The sequence below is a fragment of the Xenopus laevis genome, chromosome 5S, assembly GCF_017654675.1.
Source record: "Xenopus laevis strain J_2021 chromosome 5S, Xenopus_laevis_v10.1, whole genome shotgun sequence".
NCBI classification, from domain to species: domain Eukaryota; kingdom Metazoa; phylum Chordata; class Amphibia; order Anura; family Pipidae; genus Xenopus; species Xenopus laevis.
The window spans coordinates 22,666,753-22,679,593 of NC_054380.1; the positions used below are offsets into that span (position 1 = coordinate 22,666,753).

Genomic DNA, 12,841 nt, shown 5'->3' on the forward strand with positions numbered 1-12,841 from the left:
CCAGGCTCTTCTTGGATCCTCCTCTTTTTCCCAGACATCCTCTGGGGCTTCCAGACAGTCAATGTGTCCACACTTGTCTCCAAGCTGTTGAGGTGGACCGAAGCATTGCACACAAGTAGTATGTGAAATAAAGATATCCTATATATAATAGGATCAAACAAATCCTTCCACTGTTTTTCTGTCTGTGACATCATCCAGCCCGGTTACAGGCTGGAGAGTCATCCGCTCCAATACATCCATGGGAGAGGGGGTGTGCCTGACTTTGGAGCCAAATGTACGGGGTTACAGACAGATCTTATAAAGGAATCCCTCCAGATCTGTGGAGTGTGACAGTGCTGCTTGAAAGGATTTTCCAGGGAGAAGGATAAGGAAAAGGCTGCATTTTGCTCTGCTTTGAGAAAGCATTTTGAGCTTCAGGGAGAGCCAGTTTCTATCTCCTGCATGTGGATACTCTGGCAACTGTGTGTGAGGACAGGTCTTGCTCGTGTACCTGCCACATGGAAGCCGCTTCTAACTCCAAAGGGAAAGTTACCTTGGGGCAGGTTGTACTACCTAGGGACGTAAGAGCTTTTGGGGAAGCGACATTGAACTGACCGGATTTATACAACATTTATCTATCTGGAGTGGACTGTGGGACTGTGGCATTGAAAGACTATGCCCGGGGTTGATAGTCCACACAGGTTCCCCCAAGCAAAGTTATATCATGTGATTTGCTTTTACAGTTATTGCCTACAGTTTTACATAAAGTTTAAATTTGTTTTACTGCAAACTGTGTTTTATTTTTCCTAGTGGAAAGCCCCTGAGGTGTGCTTCTCAGTGTTCCCTATATGCAGGCACTGTGCTCTAAATCCCAGTTCCCAGTACTTTTCATACGCAAAAGGGATTCAGGGCCCTGGATTGCAAAGGGTTAATTACTATTTAAAGAGACAGTAACCAATTGAGGTATATATATATATATATATATATATATATATATATATATATATATATATAGGCATCTCTCTCTGTCATAAAAGTGACCAATCATTGGGTTCCTTATCTCCTCATCCAACCATATGAAACAGCCATGGTTTGGTGTTTCATAGGAAGTTGCTGGAGATTGCAATCCTACAATAGATAGAGGGCTGAAGGCTGGACGTACCTGATTTAAATACACAAAAAAAGTCCATTTTATTCTGGTTGGACTTTTAAAAAGGAAAACATAAATTTTTCATAGAAAGAAAAACTCGAATTTTTAGAGATTTATTAAACTCGGATGGTGTTAAAAGTCTAAATAAAAAAGTACTCCAACTCAGACCTGTCCAGTTCATGTAGAAATCATTGGCAGATATCCCATTGATATCATGATCTGTGCTGGGTTTTGTTCAATAATCTAAAGATTCAGTGGTTTCAGGATCAAATCTGAAAAAGTTGGAGGTTTCGGGTGTCAAATCCAAAAAAGTCACAGTTTTCAACAACAAATCAGAAAAATTCGTACGACTTTTTTTCACAATTTCATTGTGTTTTTTCCACACAAGAAATTTTTAGAAAAGTTTATTGATAAATAGAGTGCGGATTTGGTCGGAGTAATTTATAGAAAATAGTGAGAACTTTTCAGATTTTGATAAAAAAAAACCCTGTAAATGCACTCTGGGATCATACCTTTATTTTTCCCCTTGTGATGCTGGGGACCAGGGCAATGCCCGCTGTGACCCCGCAAAGCCAAACTTGTGGGTGTTTTGGTCAGTGAGAAAACTCAGTTGGTGCCGTTACACGTGAGATCATTCCATTTACAGACTCATTGAAAGGCAACACACGTAGATACCCTACTTATACAGTATATGGGATTTCATAATACCCAATAACTTTCATTGATGCAAAGCCCAGCCATGAAATAAATCTCTTGCAGCAACCAATGTGCAAATCTCAGCTGAATACGGAGCGCAAGGTTAAATCCTCCATCCATTGCTGCTATTTATATAATAAAGTATTTTTTACATCAGGACAGAGCTTTGCAGGGAAACCTGTTAAATAAGATTTTGCATTCACATAGTGGAGCGGTCAAGAGAGGGCCGGCGTCGGCTCTAGCCACAGCACTGCTTCCATAGACGGTACACTGATACACCTTTGGGTCTATCTGCTTTGGACCTTTGCATCTGCTGCTGTATATATGAAGCGAGGAACACTTCATTATTCTGGATTTCAATTAAATTAAAGTTAAAAGTATTAAGGCTCATTTATAAACACAAGAGCAAAGCTGTAGACCAATAACGACTTATTTATTTTTAGTTCAATTCTTGATGCTCTTGTGGACGAGCATGAGGCCCATTGGCCGGGGGTGGGGACAGACAGATGTGTTCCTTGTTTAATAGACTTATTCAAACATACATTTATTTTGTTCTACTAACAGTGAACTGTGCTGGCTCTGAGCCTGGGGACATTGGCATAATAACATGGGAGCTCTGCTGACATTTTGATATATATATTCATCTTGAGATTACTTTGTGATCTATGGAATGCTCCTTTTTTATATAGGTCACCTAGAGCTCGACTCTGCTTTATATTCAAAAAAAGAGCTGAACAAAGTGGCTGATGATTATAGGAGTCTGGGCTGATGACAGATTTGTCTGCAACTTGAGTGACAGCTGTAGCCAAAGTCTGGATCCACTGGAAGTGACCTCTGGCTTCTGACATATGTGCTTTAAAGACAATATATAGGGAATAAAGTGTCCCTGTTGTAAAAATTAAAGGAGAACTAAAGCTTAACTAAAGAAGTAGGGCAGAATTGTTGTACATTATATTTTGGGTTTCTGTACCAGCCCAAGACAACCACAGCTCTTGTAACTCTGCGCTAGGTCCATGAGCCCTTTGGTGTATATTGATTCACAGAGGCAGAAGAAATCCCATGATGTTCAAATAATCATTGTGCACTGGGCAACTTACATGGGTTCTTTGCATATCACCACCACCCTGAACGTGGTAGTATTATTAGGGTTTCCAATACAAGTTGGGCCAACAGCCTCACTATATACTAATGATGTTTAAATGCCATGGGGCTGAAATCACCAAGTCCCTCTCTGAAAATATTAGCCGTCTTCTGCACCACATTCTCAAAAATGCTCAAGTTATTGCAATGGACTCAGTGGACTGTGGAAGAATGGTTTATTGTGGTCATGGTCAGACTGGGCTACTGGGGCACCGGAAAAAAAGCCTGGTCCTGCTGGGTCCCACTGCCCGGGCATGTCAGTGGAGCTGAACCAGATTGCCATCAACCAGGGGGTTAAGATGTTGTGTTGAGCGGCTGAATGTGGCGGGACCTTGACTCAGGCCTACGCCAGTCCGACATTGAATGCATGAAAAATACTGTAAATGACAGCCTGGGTCTAAATATTTCACTTTGCACACTGCGCTGTTTCATGTATGAGGCTTACAACTTTCTTATTGTGTTGCAGTTGTTATATGTTTTATTCACCCCGCATTGATGCCTGTGCCAACTGAGCTCCCTGTTGAGACCATGGCCATGCTGCACTGGGGTTCTGAGTTAGGCACAACACGCATGTTCTCCCCAGGTCTCCGTGGCTTTCCTCCCATACTCCAAATACATGATGGCACTTTCATTGGCTCCTGATTGAACATAAATGATTGTCTGTGTAACTGGTACTTAGATTGTAAGCTTCGCTGTGATAGGGACTGATGAGACATATAAGAGTAAGCACTGAATAAATAACGGATATTAATACTGTGTAAGGAGATGAGTATTTGTGCTTCGAAACATTATTATGTCAAGACAATGCATATTTCCTGAAATCATCCCTTGGCATCCTCAGACATGCAAAATCCCATAAAATAATGAAAAAAAAACATATTTGCGGTCCTCTAATATCCCTCTGGCCCTGAAGCAAATAAGCCTGTGATATAAAGAGGGTGGCTCATTCTTCAAAACAGTTAGCATTCCATGCTTAATGAATTTTGCTGCTACTTTTAATCACCTTTTAAAAATGTTATTTAAAAGCAATATAAGTCTCAGCTTGAGGAAAATCATCCTCCAAATCTCTGGTGATGGTTACAGCAAGAACAACAGCCTGAACTACAGACCATGATATTTCTTGAAATTCCCATATAGCGAATCTCGGCACAGAGTATCGGTGCTGGGGGTAATGAATGCAAGCTTTTCATTAGAGCCAATGTAATAAATACATCATGTCACATTGGCTTAGCTAAAAATAGATGAGGCATTGCATATGCAGAGCATATTCTGTTATTTGTCTCTGTATCGTATCTACAGTTCCTGCATAAATGTATGATAAACTGAAGGCAAGAGCCCAGGAAATGTGCTGGAGGTTATTGTGAAGGAGGAGGAGGAGGAGGACAGATAATCCGAAGATGAGACTGGGGAAGATTTCCAGCGCAAAAACGAGTTAAGTAACAATGTGCCTGAGGGAGTCCAACCCTATTAATATATAACTAATCTTAACGATGGTGAAAAAATATTTTATTTCTACTGAAAAAGGGAAAATCCTTCCTGACTCTAAAATAATCATATATCAACATATAAACATATAAATCTTATATCAACATATAAATATTTTTTGGTTCAAGTCCACCTTGGTCAGAACCCCCTTTAGATCAGCACATAGTTACACGGATATGAAACCGTTACTGTGAAAGCTATTTAGCCATAGTTCTATGAATATATAGGGTATCAAATGACTGTTGTTAACCCCAAACCTTGCACTGTCTGATCTTCAAGATGTGCTTCTTTCAGGGGTATCTAAGAGAGCAAATAGGCATTCCAACCAAATGTGTCCATAACTGGCCCAGTTCTTTTCTATTTCCCTTTAGAAAGACTGGAGTTTATTCATTTCCTACTTATTCTTCTCTTCTGCTTCACTTGCTTGTTAGTTTCCAGCCTTATGTGTCTTTATTGTGGAAAATTAATCAATGAATGAAGATGATTCAAAAGATGAAAATAGAACTCAAAAATAAAAATTAGACCAGTCTCTGAATGAACTTGCTTCTATATAAATTCATAACAGCAGCCATGTGCTTTATGACTTGGCTATCAATTGCACTGGCCTTCACAATTCTTTGGCTCAGCCTACCTTGGCCAGAACCACCTTTAGATCATCCCAAGGTTACAAGGATATGAAAATGTTACTGTGAGAGCCATAGTTCTAAGAATATATAGAGTATCAAAAGCTCAGTTCCTTTTATTCATTTCCTTCTTATTCTCCTCTTCTGCTTCCCTTGTTTGTTAGTTGGTTTCCAGGCTTTATGTGTTCAGATTGCTGAAAAGACTAATGAATGATGAAGATGATTCAAAAGATGAAAGTCAAACTCCAAAATAATAATTAGACTGGGAGTCAAAATAGGCCCTGGCATTTCAAGTTCAAAGAGGCCCAAACAGCCTCCCACTGTTATTAAGGATGTTTAATAACGTTAATTGATTTTAACACTATTAGATGCCTTCATTGCTGATTGACTCCGAGTAACTTGGAGCAAATTTAAGGGAGTAGAAGACCGGGCTGTTACATGACAAGTACTCATGGCAGAACGTCAGGGGGGAAGTAGCCTAGAAACACAGCGCTTAAAGTTGCCCTATTTGCTATTACCCAAAGGGGAAGGTTCATGACTTTATTTTTTAAGTAGAATAAAAAACATGTGATCTATTCTGGCATCTATGATTTAATCCTGTAGGAGCATCTCACCCAGGGTGATACAATGTGTTAAGTCCACAATGATGTTCAAATAAACATAGAAAGCTTAAAACCTTTTAAACCATATTAGTGCCAAGGAAATACACAAACACGTTGTTTGAACTGTTGATTTGTTGTTTGTCAAACACCCCATTGAAAAATGCGAATTAAGTGATAGAACATTTCTAATATCTGTTTTTGTGTTCAACCATTTCTCTGCTATAAAACAGCCAATCGCTGCAATCAAAGCCACAAGACACATCCAGTAAAACAATAGAATATTGGTTAACAAATCTCATTTATCCTGTATTTTAATTCAAAAAGAGCACTTTTACAGCAATATGTTGTAATCATGCATAAAATGATAGGCATTGGTTTCAATTAGGGGGCAGGGGGGTTGCATTCTCATAGTTGCATATTCATTCCGTCAAGCACTTTGTGAACTGGAGACTACATAGGACTTGAAATCTGATACATTTATATATATATTTATATATTTACAATTTTTTTTTCTCAAATAACCATAAATAAGATGCACTTAGGAAAAAATAGGAACAGTTGTAGTTTATAGACGCACCCTTTTGTTCCAAGTACTTAGAAAATAAAATAGAAAAACCAGCATTACATTGGTATTAAAAAGCAAACGAGTGTAGTTTGTGCTTTAGCATGCCAACAGTCTTCGGAGAACCTGAAGAATAACCATTCCTGTTCTACTCTTCCGCCACTCGCTGCAAGAGGGTTTTTTTTTTATTGTGACATCATTAGTGTGAGCAAATCAAATTGACAAAAGAAAATTGCATTCAGTTTCGTGTGGTGGGGTGTCCAAAGCATGGGGTCTTGCTGCTTGAATACCTGTTGTACAAAGAAATACGATGGTGGTTTAATGTCCGCATTCCAGTTTTGCCACTACAAATTTCTTACTGGTATATTTCAGAAGAAAACTGTGATTGTGTTTTATAGTGTCTTCCAGTCTTATCTCAGAGATAAGGAAAAAAATTGTTATTTTATTTGGTGAAAAACGTGTGATGGAAAATTCCCATGATTATTTGGGTCCTCGCTCTCTAATAATGTTTTCATGTCTCAACTATTCCAACAGAGTCGTCTTAAAGGAAATGTAAACCCTCAAAACAAATGAATGTGAAATTGTTTAGAGCACTCATGTGAGCACTTTGACAATTATTTTGTTCTTGGAAATGGCCATCAGAAGACTCTTCTCTGCCCACTAATGTCATTTTTTAAGTGGAGCGATGTCACAAGATGTTCGTTTTCTCAGGAAATGTGGCCAGTGGACAAAAGTGAGCATCAATGTTATTTCAATGTATTATATGGGCAGATAAAAAACAGCCAATATCTTGAAAACTAGAAGCAAATTAATGTGAATTTCAAAAGTGTTTAGCCAAGAACCCAGATAAATTTCACATTCATTCGGAAATTTTCTTTTTCTTTAAGAGGATCATTTAAAAACGGGAGAAGCTGAGCTTAGCTCCTCAAAAACATATGAGCTGCTATATGTTCATAGAGAATTATCTGTAATTTCCAAAAACAAAAAATCCACCATCCTTTACTGGATGTAGTCCCAGTTCCTGATAGTTTGGTACCAGGGGTAGGACCTGTAATTGTGGCCTAATCTATATACTGTACACTGTAAACCTTGGATTAGGTGAGAAATGTTAGGTGGCAGGGAAAGAGATGCTTCCATGGGTCAGTGTGCATCAGAAGACATAATGGTGATGGTGGTGCATTATTGAAGGGTTATTTAAAGTGGACCTGTCAACCAGACACTAAAATCTGTATAATAAAAGTCCTTTTCAAATTTAAACATGAAATCCAATTTCTATTTTTCTATAACATTCATAGTTGTTGTAAGCTCATTTAAAAATATCAGCTGTCATTCAAATATTGTCTGCCCCTCAGCAATTTCTCTCACTTTTCCTTCAGCACTTCGTAGATGTCACTGCTCTCCACACATTCCCCCATTCTCTTCACTATTTAATTGTGTAGCCAGGGCATGGGGATGGACATCAGGTCCCCCATTCTGGTGTACAAACAAGACTCTGAGGTGATGGAAGTCTTGCCTTAATAACAGTGTCCACAAAATGCCATTTTGTGGACACTGTTATTAAGGCAAGACTTCCATCATCTCAGAGTCTTGCTCCATCATCTCAGAGTGCTTGCTACAATCCCCATGCCCTGCTTGCTATAATTATGAATTCCCAGACGGAAGGAAACAAGATTCAAATAATTTACATACTGTAATTAAAGTTCATTTTGCTTGAATAATGTGATAAAATAGGATTTTGAATAATTTTCTTGGGTGATGGGTCCCCTTTAACATGCAGACTCTCAAGTTGGGTTTCAAAGGCCATGTATTGGAACAAATGAGAACATTTCATAGGATTTTACAGTATTGGGTGTCCCTAGATGGTTCTAAAAAAACATAATAACATTTCAGGCATTTCATTCCATAACTGAACACAGGTGCTGTCGTTCTTGGCTTGAAAAGTTAAGGTTATATAGATATAACAGGCCAACAAGCAAAAGGTTTGACCCTCTTACAGTGGAGCTCCTGTTAAAGCCTGAAACCATTACAGCTAAGACGAAGAATAAGGGGTCCCTGACAGATGCTGGGCCTTATAAGAGATTATGACTATGTTTAGGAGTGAGGACAATACCAGCTTGTCTATTGGGAAGTTAAACAATGATGTCAGGGCTTGTACCTGCCCATCTGATACAACATGAGCTAGTGAAGTATGTACTGTGTATCTCTTTGCATCGTATAAACCAGTCACTCATACAAAGAAGAAGAGGCCAATAATAGAGGCCTGTGACAGCCCCACCCGCATTGATCTTTACTAATTACAAAAAGTCTGGTCTTTACGTGAATGCACCCAATAAAATACCATAAACCAATACATCTACTTGTACTCTTCTACACTATGCACCAATTTGGCAGTTTTAACTCCTCTGATGCATCTGGCAGATCACAGAAGGACTGTACCTGTACCTAACATCTGCCATAACCAAGCTCCCTTTGCAAGCTGATAATATAATATCACCTCCTCCATTGTGCCTTATATTAAGGGTTTAAAAAATAATTGCACAAAAGTATCTGCTAGGGAAGATCGGCGTGTTCTAGTATAAACCAATACCAACACAAAACATAGAGGATACTTCATAGCTTTAAAAATGCAACAGGTTGTATAAAAAAAGCACAAAATTCATCAAATCTGGGTTTAGAGCACCAGGTAGAATTCTCCAATATTTCAAGACAAAGCTTATTCATATAGAGACCCATTAGAGAAAGTCTCACCTCTAGGCACTCTTGTGTACCCTATAATCCAGCCAATCAAAGCATCTTGATGGTGGCCCATTTATGTCAATATAGTTCACGATGCAACCACACAATAGCGCCATGGTGTCATTGCATGTGAATTAAAATGCTGATGCCAATGTACATGCAACTTATGACAAGAAGACAAACACAAGCGTGCACAGAAGGTCCATACATTCTTAGAATATACACATTTAATTTGCTACTTCTTATGTGTAGCATTGTACAATACCTGCAAACATGTGGGGCAAACAGGGAACAATAGTACAAAGCATTCACTGCTATCATCATATTCCTAATGATAAGCTCAGTTGGTTCATGTATGGACTTCAAGGTGAGCAGGATGAGAAGCTTCATTTAAACCAAAGCATGTGCAGATATTTCTTGCCTTCTACCACATACCTCTGTGTTTTTCTGTTTTTAAAAAACAGAACAATTTAGGCCATGCCCCTGATCCATATAATAACTTATAACATTGGGTTCTGTAACAGGGGGTTTGTGCCCCCAACCTTAAATTCAAAGGAGCATGTGGTTTCTACAACATTATCCAGCCAACTGATGGGTTTTCTATCCGTGTTCTTTCTTGCAAGTCTATGGTTACCCTTCAAAAGGGTAAGAAGCTGAAAACTATGCGGAGGAAGACGAGGATACAATTATTCATATATTTTCATTTTAGAAAATGTCAGACTTCAAAAGCCAATACAAAAGATATATGTGATACAGGCACTCATGGCGCTATAATAATGAACAAATGAACTCTTGAAAATGGACAAAGGAAACAATGCATCAGCATTCATTATATCCCGAAACAACTCATAACATTTACTTGTCATTCGTATTACTGGAGAAATAGCACTATATAATGAACTAAGTAACTTCTGTTTGAGAAACAATTTACATAATAATGATGCTGAAAATAATAATGGCCATTAAAGGCTTTCAGCCCAGAACCAACTTAGAGAATAATATTATTTTTTTATGTGTCAAAGAGTTGAACTAGTTAAGATAACGACACTCTAATAGCTCTGTATTAAATTGCAGGGATAAAATCTGTCTATGCTGCAGAAGGCCAAAAATGTCATTTTCAAATGTATGATAAAGGCAATTGATGTATAGTTTAAAATTATAGTGTCTTCAATGCAGAATTGCCTCGTGGCACTGAGCAGCTCATGAGGATTCAGTCATGGTGGTATCTAAGGGATATCATCCCAGATGTGTTCTACTGCTCCTTGAACAGCAATCCAAAATGTGCAAAACTAGTCGGCTTTCAGAAATGCCACAAATTTAATCATCCATTGCAGGTACAACATGTCAGTTACAAAACATTCTGGAAGACAAAACCTTAAGAAAGTACCAAAAAAAGGTCACACGTAAAAAAAAGATTCCTCACATACCCCATAGGCCAATAATTCCCATGGGCTAGTGCAACTGCAGCCCAGATCACAGCGACAATGAAATCCACCCAAACCAAAGGGTGCCAGAGAGAAAACAAGAAGAACCGTGTTTAGGAATGGTGTTCCGTGTTTTTTTTTTTTAGCTCTATCATCAACATTTATTTCACAGGTTTTAAAAAGCAGTAGAAATCTCATTGAAACCCTAAAGGGGTTGTTCACCTGAGTTAACGTTTAACATGATGTAGAGAGGGATATTTTGAGACTATTTGCAATAGGTTCTCATTTTTTTTTATTATTTGTGGTTTTTGAGTTATTTTTTTTTGTTGTTTTTAATTCAGAAGCTCTCCAGTTTGCAATCTTTCCTAAGCAGAAGAACATCAGAGCAGTCTCTTTCTTTCTCCTGACAACTTCCTTGACTACTTGGTGGTCAGACTGGTGGGAAACTGACCAGCAGGTGGCGTTGTTGTAGTAAAATTCATTCATATTAACAGTACATATTTCCCTTAAAGAAGAACTAAAGCCTAACTAAGGAAGTAACTAGAAATGTTGTACATTATGTTTTGTGCTTCTGTACCAGCCCAAGGCAACCACAGCCCTTTAGCAGTAAAGATCTGTGTCTCCAAAGATGCAGATAGAATATAAATGTCACAACGTAAGGCTGATTAGTAATTAACACAGATAATTACTACATGACAGCACAGAAACCAGTGCAACTAGCATCCAAATGTAATAATCAGCCCTGTAGCATCATCTTATATTACAGACCAATCTCACTTTCTGCTTGATAATTTTTAACGACCCCTAAGCTCAGCTGCTCAGAGCCCACTGAGCATGCGAGTGTCACAAACACTTTCCAAGATGGTGACCCCCCGTGACAAGTTTGAAGTCCTGAATTATTGCTGCTATTGACAAGCTGAAACTTTAGGCTGGTGCAATAATTTCAGTATATAAAATATGCCATTTTTAGCCACATTCATTTTTAGGGTTTAGTTCTCCTTTAATATCTTTGGAAAAAATAATGAATGTAAATTGCAAAAGTTCTTAGAATAGTACTCTCGTAAATTTTAAATTCACTTATTTTAAAGGTTTACTTATCCTTTAAAGCACCAGGTTGAGTCTCAAATTTAATGGAAATTGTAAGTGAATTGCTGAAATGTCCTTCTCCATCCTACTGCTGAGTCCCCCTTCTCCTGCACCTTCCTTTCAGTAATAAAAAAAGAACTGCATAGCATGCATTCTAATCCATAGTTTGTGTAGGTGACCAGAACATTTCGGACTTCCATGGATCCATTTCTAGGAGTCAGTTATAATTTGATTCACTGGTTATGGGATCAAAGACCATTTCTGAGGAAGTAATAGACAGGCCACTCTTTCATTTCTAGGAGTCTTTCAAGGAAAAAGGGTGCTTGTAATGCCCTTCCAGGAGGAATATTATGAGATCTTCATACTACTAAAAGCACAATCCCTAGTCATTTTCTCACTGTAACTTCGATTACATCCTTTAATAACGGGTACAGGGGTGCCAAATAATAAATTGGAAAGTGTGAAAAGATTTGGAGATAAGGCCAACAATACACAACCGTCACATAATGACACCTGCTCCTGGTACCTTTGCATCACAGTGCTAATTCTAGCAGGAATTCCATGACTAAGACTTAGAGGTAATGAATGAGTTACACCTAAGAAGCTGAGGATTTTACACCAAAGCCTAGACCACACTGGAGAATGAAAATACAATTTCCAGACAGTTCCAAGCACCTTTAAACACAGTATGAGGAGGATTAGAATTTTACAATGTCTGGAGCACAATATGACTTAATCCATCTAATAATTATTGAGTATCACGAATAGACACTTTTACTGGCTTGTTGTCTATAGATTTTAAAACATTCTCTTTTGGCCATAGTGTTTGGAAGGAACAAGCCTGAAAACCCCAGCATGCATGTTCAATGCACAAAATGTGTGTTGGGTATAAATGAAGGCACCAGAGCTCCAATAATCAGTACCACACAGACCTTTGATCATGAAGCTCATTGACACATTTATGATGAACAATGAGCCAATCTGAGGTCACTTAAAGTAGGTCACATAGGCTTTGGTACAGAGGGGTCTTGATCTCTGTTACTGTAATTTGAATGGCCCATGGGGAACTCCATATGCTTTCCAATATGCCCAAAAATGACAACTTCAGTTTTGTTGGTAGTTTTCAGTGAAAAATGCTATAGGCCTTGCTCATATTCTTCTGTTTGTTAGTAATGTTACTGTGAGTTGGTAGTGGTGATAAAGCAATGCTTGTGTAACTTTCATTTTTAAAGAATAAATAGTAAATATTTTTATTATTATTATTATGTTTCCTGATATTTACCAAAAAGAAGAAGTGAGAAGTTTATACAGAGATAGGAAAGATTTAGCAATGAAGACAATTTTTTTAATTGGTGCCA

At 38.2% G+C, this 12,841-nt stretch overlaps 1 protein-coding gene across 1 annotated transcript in view; it reads right to left on the reverse strand.

Annotated features, from left to right (window-relative positions):
• Nucleotides 1–5,960: 5,960 nt before the first annotated feature.
• Nucleotides 5,961–12,841, reverse strand: part of LOC121394165 (potassium channel subfamily K member 12-like) — a 59,108-nt gene continuing 52,227 nt past the window's right edge. Inside the window, exon 4 of the mRNA XM_041564286.1 lies at nt 5,961–6,527. Coding sequence (XP_041420220.1) covers nt 6,476–6,527 — 52 coding nt within the window. The 3' untranslated portion in view covers nt 5,961–6,475. The remainder of the gene's footprint in view (nt 6,528–12,841) is intronic.